Genomic DNA, 15,283 nt, shown 5'->3' with positions numbered 1-15,283 from the left:
ACTTCATCAGTCATTTCGTCCTATATTTAAATTGGTGGATGTTTGTTTATTAATATTGCTACTCCTCTAGCTTTAGAATTAAATGAAGATGAGAATGCCCCCGACCCAATCTCTCTTTAATTTCATATGTTCTATTTCTGTTAAATGAGTTTCTTGCATAAAAGCCACATCAACTTTAGTTTTCTTTCATTATAATTCAATAACCATTTTCTCTTTATGGGATTCTGAATTCCATTAATATTAATACCAATAAATGACAATTTCCCTGCCATTATGCATCAAAATTAAAGCCTATATCCCTCTAGTGACCTCCTCCATCTCCCCATCCAACTCAATCCTCTTGCAGGCTAAAAACAAAAAAAAAGAAAAAATAAGAAAGATAAGAAAACATTTCCCCTTTCACCTTGAACCTATGCCTTTTAGTTTTATATTCCCCTACCCTGGCAAAAAGGCTGTGACCTTCCACCCTATCCAAGCTACTTGTGATTTTATAAGCCTCTACAAGCTCATGGATGATAATGGCACCAACATTGGTTGTCTCACATGGTAGACTGGTCCGAAAGATCAAATTGCATGGGATCCAGGATAAATTGGCCAATTGAACACCAAATTGCTTTAGTTCCACTTTCATGGAACTATGTACTTATACTCCCAGGTCTCTCAGTTCCACAATTGCTCTGTCCTGCCTTGGTTTAATTTCCTGCAATGCATCACTTCACATTTGTCCAAGATAAATTTTGTCTATCATTCATTTGCCCATTTCCCAGTTGATTTTGATTCTATTATCATCTTCTTCACTGTTCACCATACCACCAATTTTGATGCCAGCTGCAAACTTATTAATCATTCCACTGTCATTCTCATCAAAATTGTTAATAAATGTATGATGAGAATAGGGTAGCCAGAACTGGCTAATAGCTGACTCAGTCCATCCTCCAGCCCTGTCTGTGCATAGAACCTGCACTCCACCTTCCCCACACCCATCCTTCCCATCACACAGGTGCTCCGGTTATGAACACTCCCTGCCAAATCCCAAATATGTGTGGGCCATAGTTTAAGAGTTGTCCGCTGTACCCAAAATGTAATTTAAGATTTTCACCAGAATTCAACATTAACTATGTGACCTTTGAGCAGAAAACATTGATCTATTCTGATGTAAAGATGAGTGAATTACAAAATGTTACATGTGATCAAATCAGGTTCAGTGGGTTCACAGAGAAACCAGTCTGGACACAGGTGAAACAAACAAAGGATGATCTTTATTGCACATACGGTGAAATAGTAACAGGGAAGACACAAAACAACACTTGGTACTTTAAAGAATGTCACCAGTCACATTGGATAGAGCAATCTCTGATACCAGTGGCTACTTACTCTCCCACTCATACATGTGCAGTAATATTTTGTAACTAGCATATTCTTGCTACTTCAACACATATTCCCAGTTCCCTGATCCAATGGGATACAGGTCAATGCTAAGTATTTCCACACAATACTATGTTCCCACTTTCTGTGTAGTGCACACCTTACCAATGTCTCCTCCAGTGATGTCCACAGTTCTTAACCTGGAGTAGAGCAGCTTTCCTTGTCAGCACCAAGAAGCAAAGAGAATGACTTGCTGCATTTGGTGGGTTTTTAAAGTGCAGTAATCTGGGGAGTCCTGTCCAAGTAATCATTAACTGATTTAAAGGGTCCAGTGGTGAGGTGTGCACTAATAGGTGGGCAGGTTCAACCTTGATTGGCATTTGATGTGACTTCCGACTAGGTTCCAGACGGACAGGTCACGTGACCCTCCGCAATCCACATTCACATCTGGTTTCGGACGGAGAAGCCAAATAAATCTCCACAATCCACATTCCTACCAGGTTCCAGACTGAAAGGTCACATGGCCCTCCACAATCCACACTATACAAAGACCATCCCGAGAAACTGGTAAACAAAAACTCCCTAGCTCATCCAGGTATGGCTAACTCTGGTGAGAGTGTCTGATCCATCACTCATTCAGTAAGTTGCAACACCCCAATCATGTTCATAAATATCCAGATGATTATGAATGCTATAAGCAATGTCTCGATTGTTGATTTAGTCAAGACTTAGATATTCAGTGAAACTGGTTGGATTTAAAGGGAACTGAGGAAGGATTTTTACACCTGATTTATGATGGGGGTGCTCCAACTTCTTGAATGAAAGATGGTTCAAAGTTCAAGTTCTAATTTATTGTGAGAGTACATATATGACATCACATACAACAGTGAGATTCTGTTTCCTGCGAGCCAGGCACAATTTCTATTTTCCAGTAACTGTAAACTGTCCTCAAAGAGGGAAAGAAATATAAACAAAATAAAGAAATGTAAACAAACTGTGCAAATACAGAGATATAAATATTCAGTAATAAATAATGAGCAATATGTGAGCCCTTAAATGAGTCTCTGAATGAGTCTATTGTTCAGGCGTCTGAAGGAGGAGGGGTAGCAACTGTTCCTGAGACTGGTGGTATGAGTCCTGTGGCACCTATACTTCCTTTCTGATGGCAGAAGCGAGAACAGAGGATTTCCTGGGAGATATGGATCCATGATCATTGAGGCGGCTCTCTGATGGCAACGTTCTATGTAGATATTCTCGTTGGTGGGGAAAGTTCTGCCTGTGATGTACTGGGCTGTGTCCCCTACCTTTTGTAGGATTTTTAACTCAGAGGTGTTTGTGTCCCCACACCAGGCCATGATATAGCAGTCAGTACACTTTCCACCACATGTATAGGTCAGAAACTTACAGCATACTTAGCAAGAATTGGATGAGCCTGGATAGCTTTTTCCAAATCTTTACAGAATGTGCATACAGTTCTTCTGTCTTTAAGTTTCTGTTTCCAGGTTCCTAAGGATGATCTTTGTAATTCACTTTATCTTTACTACAGAATGGGCTGAAGTTTTCTGCTCAATGGTCACAAAGTTCATGTTGAATACTGGTGGGAATTTTACAATAGATCACGGCGAGTAAATCCTTAGCAGTGCAAAATATTTTATTGAAGAATTGATAGTTTGAACTAATAAGAATAGATATTTATAATGTCATTAATTTATGACTTACACATGGTAATTATTTCAGTTAACCCTTCATGAACTCTGATTTATCCTGATAGTATAAAATTATTCTCAGATTCCATCCTCCTCCAAACAAAATTCAGAGTCTTTTTAAAAAATGACAGTAGCTACAATTATGGTATGATAGAAATTTTGTGGATTTTTTTTTCATTGAGAAGTCTTTATCAAGTTCCAGAATGTCAGAAAAATTGTTGAGTTGCTTTCTGCCACTCTGGTTTAGAAGCCTGTTGTTTGAACAAGCTGAGAGGAGGTTGACTGCAGGAAAGCATGGAGAACTAAGTGATTAAGGTTGACTTTGAAATAACTGTTCCTATGGCAACATTCATAGAAAGATTCCCTTCAGCCTAATGGTTCCAAGTAAAACTTAAAAAGCTATTGAACTAATCCTAAATTCTGGACTATGATAAACAGAAATAAGGATGAATGAAAATAAATTTGCTATTATTTAATACGAAGTGAAAATAATTTACAGGTTTATGATCCTTTCTATAACTTCTTTTTTTCATCCCCTTTTTTGCAGTACTCTGGATTCCACACTGAAAGATCCGAATCAGATCACGAGAGCCAGTGGGGAGGAAGTCCGCTAACTGACAACGCTTCCCCACAACTGCTGGATCATACAGAAGGGCCACAGCCCCACTCCCAGCATGACATTATATCCTGTTCCTATGGACAGTTCTCGGATAGAAACTCTCTGTGCTACGGCTTTGCCCTGGAGCACTCCAGATCGGTGGAGGAAAGACCGTCACATTTCCACATGTCGCCGTGCGAGGGAGGAAGGTGTGAGGCAGGCAGGTACTTCCTTGGGGGCTCGCAGTCTGCAAGAGAGAATTGGTGGAGTTCTTCGCGTATGACACTGGCCCTGGCAAAGTCGTCTCCGGAGAGCAGAGAGGGATATGAAAACAGCATGCCGCATATAGCCTCTCTTCCCAATATTCATGGTAAGATTGATGTAAGGATGGAACAAGCAATTAACACATTCATATTGCAGGAAGCAGTTAATTCTAAGGAAATTACTTTCAGTTTGTGTAGTGGAGAGTTTATTGTGATAGTTGTTCAATCATTAACATGCCTTTTCATTGTTTTATATGAGACATGACATGTGGGGCTAAATTACTTTAAAACTGCACATTGTCAAATACGGAAACCTCCTCAGGTCCACTCCTTTCTACAATCTTGTCACATATAAGTGCTAAATAAACTTATGAGTTTCTTTAGAAATGACTAGTGGTTCTCTGCATTGGAAAGGAAGAAATGTCCTCAACTGCTTGGTTGGCTTCTTTTGTTTGAAGCATAGGATAAATTTTGGCTTTTCTTTTTGCTGGACAGTAAGATTTGGATATAACTTTATATTAACCATTGGAGCTGGAGCATTATGTACAGTTTTGGCTGCTACAACATAAGATTGACATGGTTATACAAGAGAGGGTGCACAGGAGACTCATCTAGGCTGGACCATTTAAGCTGTGAGGGGAAACTGGGTAGGCTGTAAAATAGATTTTAAAAAATGCTTCACGTTCTGGGTCATTGGGGCCCTCTTCCAGGGAAGGTGGGATCTGTTTCAATGGGATGGTTTGCATCTGAACTGGAGGGGGACGAATATCCTTGCGGGAAGGTTTGCTCGTGCTGCAGTGTGATGGGAACCAGAGTGTCAGAATAGATAGAGGAGTGCAGGAGGGAAAAGATTATATAAAAATTGCATGCACTGTTAGAAGTCAACAGATTGTAACATGGTACAAATGTTCTCAGGTACATCTAATTTAATGCAAGGAGTATTGTAGGAAAGGCAGATGAGCTTAGAGCATGGATGTGGCCATTAATGAAATTTGGTTGCAGGAGGGGCAGGATTGGCAGTTCAATGTTCATGGCTTCCATTGTTTTAGATGAGATAGAACAGGGATTGTGGGGCGAGGTGGGTGGGGGGAATGAAAGGTGGAGGAGTGTCATGGAAAATATCACAGCTGTGCTCAGGCAAGATAGACCAGAGGACTCGTCTACTGAGGCTATATGGGTTGAGCTGTGGAACGGGTAAGGTATCACCACACTCATGGGGTTGTATTATCAACCACCCAATAGTCAATGAGAATTGGAGGAGCAAATCTGTAGAGAAATAGCTGAAAGCTGCAGGAAACACAAGGTTGTATTAGTAGGAGATCTTCATTTTCCACATATTGATGGGGATTTCCATGCTATAAAAAGGCTGGATGACTTTGAGTTTGTCAAATGTGCTCAGGAAAGTTTTCTAAATCAATGTTAAGTACCAATTAGAGAGAATGCAATACTGGATCTCCTATTAGGGAATGAGACAGGACAGGTAACAGGTTCGCACAATGCTTTACAGTGTCAGCAATTGGGACCGGGTTTGAATCCTGTGCTGTCTGTGAAGAGTTTGTACATTCTACCTGTGTCTGTATGGCTTTTCCCCAGTGGCTCCAGTTTCCTCCCACTGTTCAAACGATATTAGGAGTGTAGGTTAATTGGGTGTAAATCAGGTGGTATGGATTTGTGAGCAGAGATGACCTGATACTGTGCTGTATGTCTAAAAAAAATAAAATGGATGTGTAGGGGAAGACTTTGGGCCCAGTGATCATAATGCCATTAGTTTTAATTAAAGAGAAGGCTAGGTCTAGGCCTCAGGTTGAGATTCTAAATTAGAGAAAGGCCAATTTTGAGGAAATAGGAAAGGATTTAGAACGCTTGGATTCGGGCAAGGATGTTTTCGGCCAAGGATGGGCAAGGTAAGTGGAGGACCTTCAAAGGTGAAATTTTGAGAGTATAGAGTTTGTATGTTCATGTGAGGTTCAAAGTCAAGGTTAGCTCTTAGTTGGATTTCAAGGGATATTGGGTATCTGGTTCAGAAGAAAGGAGAGGTGTATAGCAAGTACAGGCAACATGGAGCAAATGAGGCACTTGAGGACAATAAAAATTGCAAAAAAAAAAATCCCAAGGAAAAGAAATCAGGAAAGCTAAAAGAAAACATGAGATTGCTTTGGCAAACAATGTGAAGGAAAATCCTAAAGGTTTCTTTAGATATATTAAGAGCAAAAGGATAGTAAGGGATAAAATTGGTACCCTTGAAGATCAGAGTGGATGACTTTGAATGGAGCCAAAAGATGTGGAGGAGGTCTTAAATGTTTTTTTTAATCAGGAAACAGGCACAGAGTTGTAAGGAAAACAAGCAGTGAGGTGATAGAACCTATACCAATTAAAGAGAATGAAGTGGTTGCTGTCTTAAAGCAAATAAATCCCCAGGGCCTTACAAGATATTCCCTTGGACCTTGAGAGAAACTAGAGTAGAAATTGCAGGGGATCTGGCAGAAATATTTAAAATGTCCTTAGCCTCAGGTGAGGTGCTGGAGGATTGGAGGAGAGCCCACATTGTCCAATTGTTTAAAAAAGGCTCCAAAAGTAACCCTGGAAATTATAGGCCAGTGAGCCTGATGTTAGTAGTAGGTAAATTATTGTAAGGTGTTCTAAGAGATATACAATTATTTGGATAGTCAATATGGTTTTGTTCATGGTAGGTTATGTTTAACCAATCTTAAGAGAGTTTTTCGACAAGGTTACTAGGAAAGTTGATAAAGGGAAGGCTGTGGATGTTGTCTACATGGACTTTGTCAAGGCTTCTCATGGGAGGTTAGTGAAAGAAGGTTCAGATGCTAGGTATTCAACAATGGCTGGATAGGGAAATCAGAGAGTGATGCTGGATGATTGCTTCTTGGACTGGAGATCTTTGACTGATGGTATGTCTTGTGGTTGTAAAGATAGCTTTTTGCATATTGGCCTTCATAAATCAAAGTATTGAGTATAGGAGTTAGGATATTATGGTAAAGTTGCATAAGACATTGGTAAAGCCACACCTGGAGAATAATGTGCAGTTTTGGTCGTCTATCTGCAGAAAAGCTATCAATAAGATAGAAAGAGTGCAGAGAAGATTTATTAGGATGTTGCCTGAGTTCAATGACTGAGTTGCAGGGAAAGATTAAAAAGGCTATGACTTTATTCCCTGGAGCACAGATGAATGAGGGGAGATTTGAAAGAAGTATTTAAAATTATGAGGGAGGGGATAGACAGAGTAAATGTAGATAGGCTTTTTCCACTGAGTGAAGGTGAGATACAAACCAGAGGGCATGGGTTAAGAGTGAAAGGGGGACGTTAAGGGGGAATATCTTCACACAGAGAGTGGTGGGAGGGTTGATTGAGCTGCCAGCTGAAGTGGTGAATATGGGGTCAGTTTTAACATTTAAGAAGAATTTGGACAGGCACATGGATGGGAGGTATGAAGGGATTTGGACTGGGTACAGGTCAGTGTGGCTAGGCAAAAAAAATGTTTGGCACAGACTAGAAGAGCCGAAGGGGCCTGTTTCTGTGCTGTAATATTATATGGTTCTTGCTGGAAATCTGAAAGAAAAACAGAGAATGGTGGCCAGGCATGATCTGTGGAACGAAACAGCTGATGGATCAGGTCGGAGACCCTTTAGCAGAACCCTTTATCTGATGCAGGATCTCTGACCCAATAGAGGCTTTCTTTGGAGGGGTGGAGATTGTGAACAGTTCTGAATGTGGGTACAAGACTATGAAGAGCGTAGATCAGGTTTCTCCACACAGAAGTGTATGAAGCCAGGGCTTAAGGTAAAAAGATTTTGAGAGGATCTGAGGAAGAATTACAATCTGAAATGGACTGCCTGAGTAGATGGTGGAGATGGTGGACACTTAAGATGTTTCTTGATCCCTACTTAAGGCACAGAAGACAATGGGCCAATTGCTGGAAAATAGGATGAGGAGTATGGATGGATGCTGTATTGTCAGCATGGACCTTATGTGCTGAGTGACCTTGTTCTGTGCTCTGTCTCTTTAGTTAATCTGGTGGAGTCTGTCACCAGCCAGTTGTAAATCCTGTCCAATTTTTGTCACATTAAAATAGTGAACATTCATTTATCAATCAATATTATGATTAACTAGGCTTTTATATGTTTGCTATTCGTGAGGCCATACTTTATGCAGACAGACTGATGTATTTGTCTACAAAGCAAACTGATAACATTTCAGAAATAATTAATTTGCAGCAATGTGTTTTATCATGCTTGAGAACTTAATGTGATTTTTTAAGTAAGTGCAAGATATGATTTGAAATTATCCATCTGGAGAAGTTTAAAACTTTCCTCAAATCACTAGTAGTGTCCTTCAAACATACGGTGCTGATATTTCTGCAACTAGTCAGGGTACCATTTGCAAAATGTTGGGTGCAGATATTTGTTTACAGTATGAACTGAAGAAAACTGAGAAGTGATGTTGTCTTTGGACTCTGCACAAGAAAGCTGGTACATTTCTCTCAGGATTGGATCTGCTTTAGCTCCTGAAAGCTGGCTCAGTCTTTGGCTGATTTTCAGACCAGTTGGCTCTGGCGTATTCTCATACTGATTCTGCTTTGTGTTATCCAACATAATGAACACTTTCTGGTCCATTACTATTTAATTAGTAATAAGGCTGGATCTCTTCCAGATCCCCAATGCTGTGACTCGAGGATAATTCCGTAATGTTGGAAATGAGGTGTTTATAACAATCAGTCTGATTGTGACATTTTATGATTCATGTATTTTCCTGTCATTTACTTGATTCAGTCATTTTCATCAAAACATTGACCAGTTTTGAAATCTGAATAAGAATTCCTTAGCGATAAAAGGAAAGATACAATTTAAACATATGATTATGGTTTTGTTGCATGGATAAAAAGTGGAATCTGACATAAACATATTTTGCAGAAGCATAACACAGAGACCAAAGGAATTCGTATTAATTGAATCCATGCCAAGTGTTCGGTTCTCCACACTGTTCCCAACACCTGTGCTCTTCACTATTTAGCTCACATGTGGAATTGGCGCTTTCAGTTTAACATTTGTTAAATGCTGAATGATTTCTCTTTGTTCATATGAAGTGCACATGGAAGCTCGCTATGATCTCTATAAAAGGGGAGGGTTCAGAGTGTAAATAGGTTGAGCAGAGAAATTAGGTTAATGTTCTGACCTAGAGAACATAATCACAATGTTCATCAGTTTTAAAATCATTGCTTTCAGGTTCTCACATTTGTTTTTTTTCTATCATTTCTGCTTTTTGAAATTCCCTGCATTATTTCCTCACCAATTGGTTTATTGACAGAGCTTTCATCAGCTCTCAAGTCATTGAGCTTGAGTCTAATTAACACCTTTTTTTGGTCTGGATTCCTCCCCCATTGTTTGAAATCTGAGACTTTCTGATATATCCTGCTTCTACCTTTTCTGATTTTTCCTTGAGGTCTGAAACGTTGGCAATATATCTTTGTCTCCTATAGATGCTGAAAAGACCAGCTGAGTTCCTCCAGCGTTTCGGTGTGGTTTTACAGTATATAATAGTTCAATCAAAATTGGGATTGCTATGAACGAATGGCGAACAACTATTGTGATTCCTGTGTATAAATGGGGAGGCAGAACAAAGGCGAGGCCTCTGTCAGTCAAATCACTGGTAAACTGACCTAGTGCTTAGAACTGGTGAAGGGCAAACAATGGTGTAAATATCTTGGTCTTAGATTTTCTTTAAAAAAAGGTTTACAATAAGATGCATGACTGCTTATTTCAAGTGGAAGCAAACTGGCTAAAAATATTCCAGTGTGTCATACTGGGACCATTGTTTTTCATGAATTACACAGAAGATTTGGATTTAGGAATACGTGGCTCAGTAGGAAAGCTTAGAAATGACAACAAACTTGTGGTTATAGTTAACACCTTGGAAAGTTCAATAAGATATAAAAAATGGCATAGTTAGCTTGTGGTTAGCATAAATTTAGTGCAGTACCAATGACCTGGGTTCAAATCTGGCACTGTCAGGAGTTTGTATGATCTTCCCATGTCTACATGAGTTTCCTCCCACCCTTCAAAATATATGAAGGTATAGGTTAATTAGGATATATAGGTGGCATGGGCTCATGGGCCGGATGGACCTATTACTGTACTGTATGTCTAAATTAAAATTAAATATTAATACATTTTCACATCAGGTAGTTAGGTGCAAATTAACCACTTAATCAGGTAAAACAGAAATAAAATACCATTTTAGCAAATAAAAATCTTGTTTGGGCAGAAGAGAAAAAGGATCTTCTTGAGTAAACAAATCAGATTATATTGTGTTGAGCAATACTGGGGATGAGTTTCTTGGGAGGAGAGTCTTTGCTGGTTTACAAATTATTTTATTATCTTAATCATCACCTCTGTGAACACAGAAGCTTGTTGCACTGTGTGAACAGTGGTTCAGTTGGTGTGCTATGCTTTGAAACTGTCTGGTTATTGACACTTTCCATCATGGTGCTTCAATATAGTATGCAAAGTTGACATGATACTATCTGGAAGATTGAAATTGAACTTGGTTAATAGCAGGATTCTTAGAAGGATGAAGTAATAAAGAGATCTTGTGTTCCGAGTCCATAGGTCGCTCAAGGTTGCCACATAAGTTAGTAGGATGGTTAGGATGGCATATACTTGCTCTTCTTCATTAATCAGGGGATTGATTTCAAGAGATGTGAGTTTGAAGATCTGTGAAACTCTGGTTAAACAGAGTATTGTGTTCAGGTCTAATCAGGTAATTATATGAAGGATGTGGAAGCTTGAGAGAGGATGCAGAGGAGAACTACCAAAATGCTGCCTGGATTGGAGAGCATGTTTTATGAAGAAATGCTGAGCAAGCTAGGGCTTTTCTCTTTGGAGCAACGGAGGATGTGAGGGGATGTAATAGAGGCATAGAAGATTATAAGAGGGGTAGATAGATGGATAGCTAGCACATTTTTCCAAGGGCAGCAATGGCCAATACTAGAGGCCATCTGTTTAAGATGAGTGGAGAAGAATTTAAGGGAGATCAGGGGTGAGCCTTTTTACACAGAATGGTGGGTGCCTGGTACACACTGCCAAGGTTGGTGCAATAGGGACATTTAAAGTCTCTTAGAACAAATTTGAAGCAACATCTCCTCCTCACTGATTATCAACGCAGGCACATCCCAAGGATGTGTGCTTAGCCCACTGCTCTACTCATTATACACCCACAACTATGTGGCCAGGCACAATTCCAATGCTATCTACAAGTCTGCTGATGACACCACAGTTGACGGCAGAATCAGAAATGGCAAACAGGGAGCATACAGGAGGGAGACAGAGCAGCTCCTTGTGCTCAACTTTAACAAACCCAACGAGATGATTATGGACTTCAGGAGGGAGTCAGGGGAACATGACCCAGTTCTCATTGAGGCTCAGTAATGGAGAAGGTCAAGAACTTCAAATTCCTGGGTGTCAACATCTCCGAGGATCTGTCACGAAGAAGGCTCACCAGGAGCTGTGCTTTGTGAGGTGCTTGAGGAGATTCAGTATGTCACCAAAGACTCTCGAAGACTTGTACAGTTGTACTGTGGAGAGCATACTGGCTGGTTGCATCATTGTCTGGTATGGAGGCACAATATCACAGGACAAGGAAAAACTCCAGAGGGTTGTTAACTTGGCCTGCGGCATCACAGGCACCAGACCATGCCATTGAGGACATTTACATGAGGTGGCGTCTTAAAAATGCAGCCTCTATCCTCAAAGACCCCCACCACCCAGACCAAGCCTTCTTCACTCTGTCACCATCAGGAAAAAGGTACAGGAGCCTAAAGACGAGCACTCAGTGGCACAAGGTCAGGTTCCTCTCCACTGCCATCAGATTCAAGAATAATTAATGAACAAAAGACTCTGCCTTACTTTTTCTGCACTATTATTTTATTTTTTTTATATTATTGTTGTTAGATGGACATAATGTGATGCTACAGCAAAACAGAATTTCGTGACTTATTCATGACAATTAATTTTGATTCTGATAGGCTCAGGTATAAGAATAATGGAGGACTATGAACCATGATGGAGGAAAACATTAGATTGATCATGGAATAGGTTTATATAGGTTGGCACAACTTTGTGGGCTGAAGAGCCCATTCTCTGCTCTACCGTTCTATATTTAATGGATGAACCTGAAATAATTGAGACAAAATGGGTAAGACGTATGAGAGTATGGTCTTCATTGGCAAGTCTCTCTAAGGCAATACATGTAAAAATGTCTTAAAATGTGTTCTTTTAATTATGATAAAATTCCGGTTTGCATATTATGGCCTGAAAATCAAATTATTTCAATTCTTTGAAGAGATGGCTGGCCATTTGAAATGATTGGGAGAATAGAGTTCAGTCACAGGTTGGAATCAAAGCACTTGCAATCTTGAAAACACAAAGTATTAAACAGTAATGGTATATTTATCCTTGAAAAAAATTCAGAATCAGAATTTATTGTTGTGAACATGTGTCATAACATTTATTATTTTGCAGTAGCATTACAGCTGCAAAAATGGCTATAAATTACATTTAAAATTATATAAATAAGTCAGTGCAAAAGAGGAGAAAAAATGAGGCTGTGTCTGTCGATCATTGTCCATTCAGAAATCTGATGGCGGAGGAGAATAAGCTGTTTTTGTAACAATGGGCGTTCATCTTCGGCACCAACTTCCTGATGGCAGCAGTGAGTGAGGGCATGGCCTGGGTGGTGAGAGGCCTTGGTGACAGAGGCTGTTTTCTTGAGACACTGCCTCTTGTAATGAACTTCATAGGGTGATGACATACGAGAGATGATAAGGAGCTAAGCATGCAGGACCAGGTCATTTGCTTCGAATTATCACTTGCAACTTCTGCATGCCCACATTTAGCTGGGCTAGATGTTGAGGGCCTATCTCACTGACCCTCACCCACACAAAATATCCTCAACTGTTTTTCTCCATTCCTGTTTTCTGTTACTCTGTCAGCTTTCTGTCATGAGGCTATAACCACTTTCTCCTATGACCTACCAACCTGATGATTAGCCTATTATAAGGGGCACCTTTGGAAATCCACAAGTAACAAACGACTGCAATTTCTGAATCAATGTCACATCGTCAGAAAACTAACAAATTAGTGGTGGCAGGATTTGCAATGAAAATTCAAAAGGAAAACTGCAGATGCTTGAAATGTAAAAGAAAATCAGAACGATTTTACAAACATGCAGCAAGTCAGAGACCATCTGTGGAAAGACAGAATTAACGATTTAGGTTGAAGATAAAGTCCTGAAAAATGGTCTTCAACCTGAACTCTGTTCCTTTTTCCACAGGCACTGCCAAACTGGCTATGCATTTTCAGTATTTGTAAAGGTACCAGTGGCGTTTTGGATCTTATGCCAGGTCTTGTGGTGCATGAGACAAGGCAAACCAGCAATAGTGCTGATAAATCCCAGTAAGACGGTGTTCTGTCAGCAGACCACATGTGGACGCCAGCATGGAATGAGGGTGACATGAATTGCACTCAATGTAGCCTCCTCTCCATCAGTGAGACCAAATGCATATTGGGCAACAGCCTCACTGAACACCTGCAATTTTGTAGATTCAAGCTGGAACTCCTGATTGCCAGCCATTTTAATTCTCCTCATCATTCACATGTCTGCCTTGGGCTTTATCCATGGCCAGGGTAAGGCTGAACATGAACCTGAAGGACAACAGATGCTATAGTCGAGTGCAAAACATCAATATGTTGGAGAAACTCAGCAGGTCACACAACATCTATACAAACCAAAGGATAACAAACATTTTGAGCCTCAGCCCTTCCTCAATGTATGAACAAAAAAAACCAGTGTCTGAATAAAAAAGTGGGGGGGGGGGGAATGGAAGGCGATGAGAGGAGAGAGAAGGGGAAGAGGGAAGAGCAGGTTAACAGGTGGATACAGGTAGGAGGGAAGAAGAGCAAAAGCTGAGAAGTGATGGGGAGCGGGTAGTTCTCTGATGGGAGAGAGAAAGGAAGGAGTGGGGATCAGGAGGAAAGGAAAAGGAGGGGTAGGAAACAAAGAGAAAATGAGGAAGTCACTGTTAATTCTATCTGGCTGAAGACTGTCCAGACTGAATATAAGGTGTTGTTCCTCCAATTTGCGGGAAGCCTCGATTTGGCAGTGCATGAGGTCATGGACATGCATGTCGGTGTGGGAATGAGGTGTGGAATTAAAATGGTTGGCCACTGGAGGTCCTTGCTACTGCAGCAGATAGTATGAAGGTGCTCAACAAAACAAATGCCCAGTCTGCGTTTAGTCTCACCAATGTACAAAAGTCCACAGCGGGAGAACTAGATACAGCAGATGGCCACTGCAGATTCACAAGTGAAGTCTTGCTTCACTTTGAAGGACTGTTTAGGGCTCTGAATGCTGTTGAGGGAGGAGGTATTTTTCAGCATTTCTTGCAGTCACAGAGGTAGGTACAGAGAGGGTTATTGAATGAGGGATGAGTGGTTGAAGGAGTCCAGAGTGAGTGCTCTGCATTGGAATGTGAGAGGGGAGAAGAGGGGATGTGTCTGATGGTGGGATTGCATAGTTGGTGGCAGAAGTTGCAGAGTATAATATGTTCAATGTGGAGGCTGGTGTGGTGGTAGAAGAGGACAAGAGGAATCCTGTTGTTGCATCTTTGGTTGGAGGGGACCAGATCAGATGTGTGCTTCTGAGGGTAGGGACCAGGGCAGATGTGTGGGTTCAGGGGGTAGAGGAGACCAGGGCAGATGTGTGGAATCTGGGGTGGAGGGGATCAGGGTAGATGTGTGGGTTCTGGAGTTGAGTGTGCGATGTTTCTTTTATTATAATAAAGAAACTTGGACTCTTTTTAAACAACTAGATTTATTAACTAAAGCAAACAGTACTAAGACAGAATACACACAGACCAGACGTCATGTGGAGGCATCCGTCTTGAACCTCTTAAGATGTAACATTCCCCAAATGTCACACACACTGACACCTTCTGGAAGTAGCACTTTATCACTACATCCCCTTTCCTTGAGATGTTTAATCAACATGACATATTAATACAATATTCTTTCAAGTTAAAGTTCAACACAAACGTAACATGAACATCAGCAGCAAACATTTTTAAGTGTGCATTTTTTTTTGTAGATTCAGTTGTCAGGTGCTTTGACATCTTGGGTGGATCTTTTTAACACAGTTGCTTGCGTCGGCTCTGCTGGTTCACTACTGTCTAGCACTGGTGGTGTTTCCTCTGTTGCTGTGCAGGCTGGATCCTCTGCATCTGTCTGTTCCTGTAGTATCTCTGTTTTTTTTCTCTAGGCTCCTTCAATCCCTCCTCTGTT

General features: G+C 40.6%; 1 protein-coding gene across 1 annotated transcript in view; it reads left to right on the top strand.

The window, feature by feature from the left end:
- Nucleotides 1–15,283, top strand: part of sim1a (SIM bHLH transcription factor 1a) — an 81,945-nt gene that overhangs the window by 49,939 nt on the left and 16,723 nt on the right. Inside the window, exon 10 of the mRNA XM_069883566.1 lies at nt 3,619–4,039. Within this exon, the coding sequence (XP_069739667.1) occupies nt 3,619–4,039 (421 nt within the window). The remainder of the gene's footprint in view (nt 1–3,618; nt 4,040–15,283) is intronic.

Source organism: Narcine bancroftii, chromosome 6, assembly GCF_036971445.1.
Source record: "Narcine bancroftii isolate sNarBan1 chromosome 6, sNarBan1.hap1, whole genome shotgun sequence".
In the NCBI taxonomy this organism is placed as follows: domain Eukaryota; kingdom Metazoa; phylum Chordata; class Chondrichthyes; order Torpediniformes; family Narcinidae; genus Narcine; species Narcine bancroftii.
Note: the sequence above shows the minus strand (reverse complement) of the source record. Positions and strands in the feature narration are given on the sequence as shown.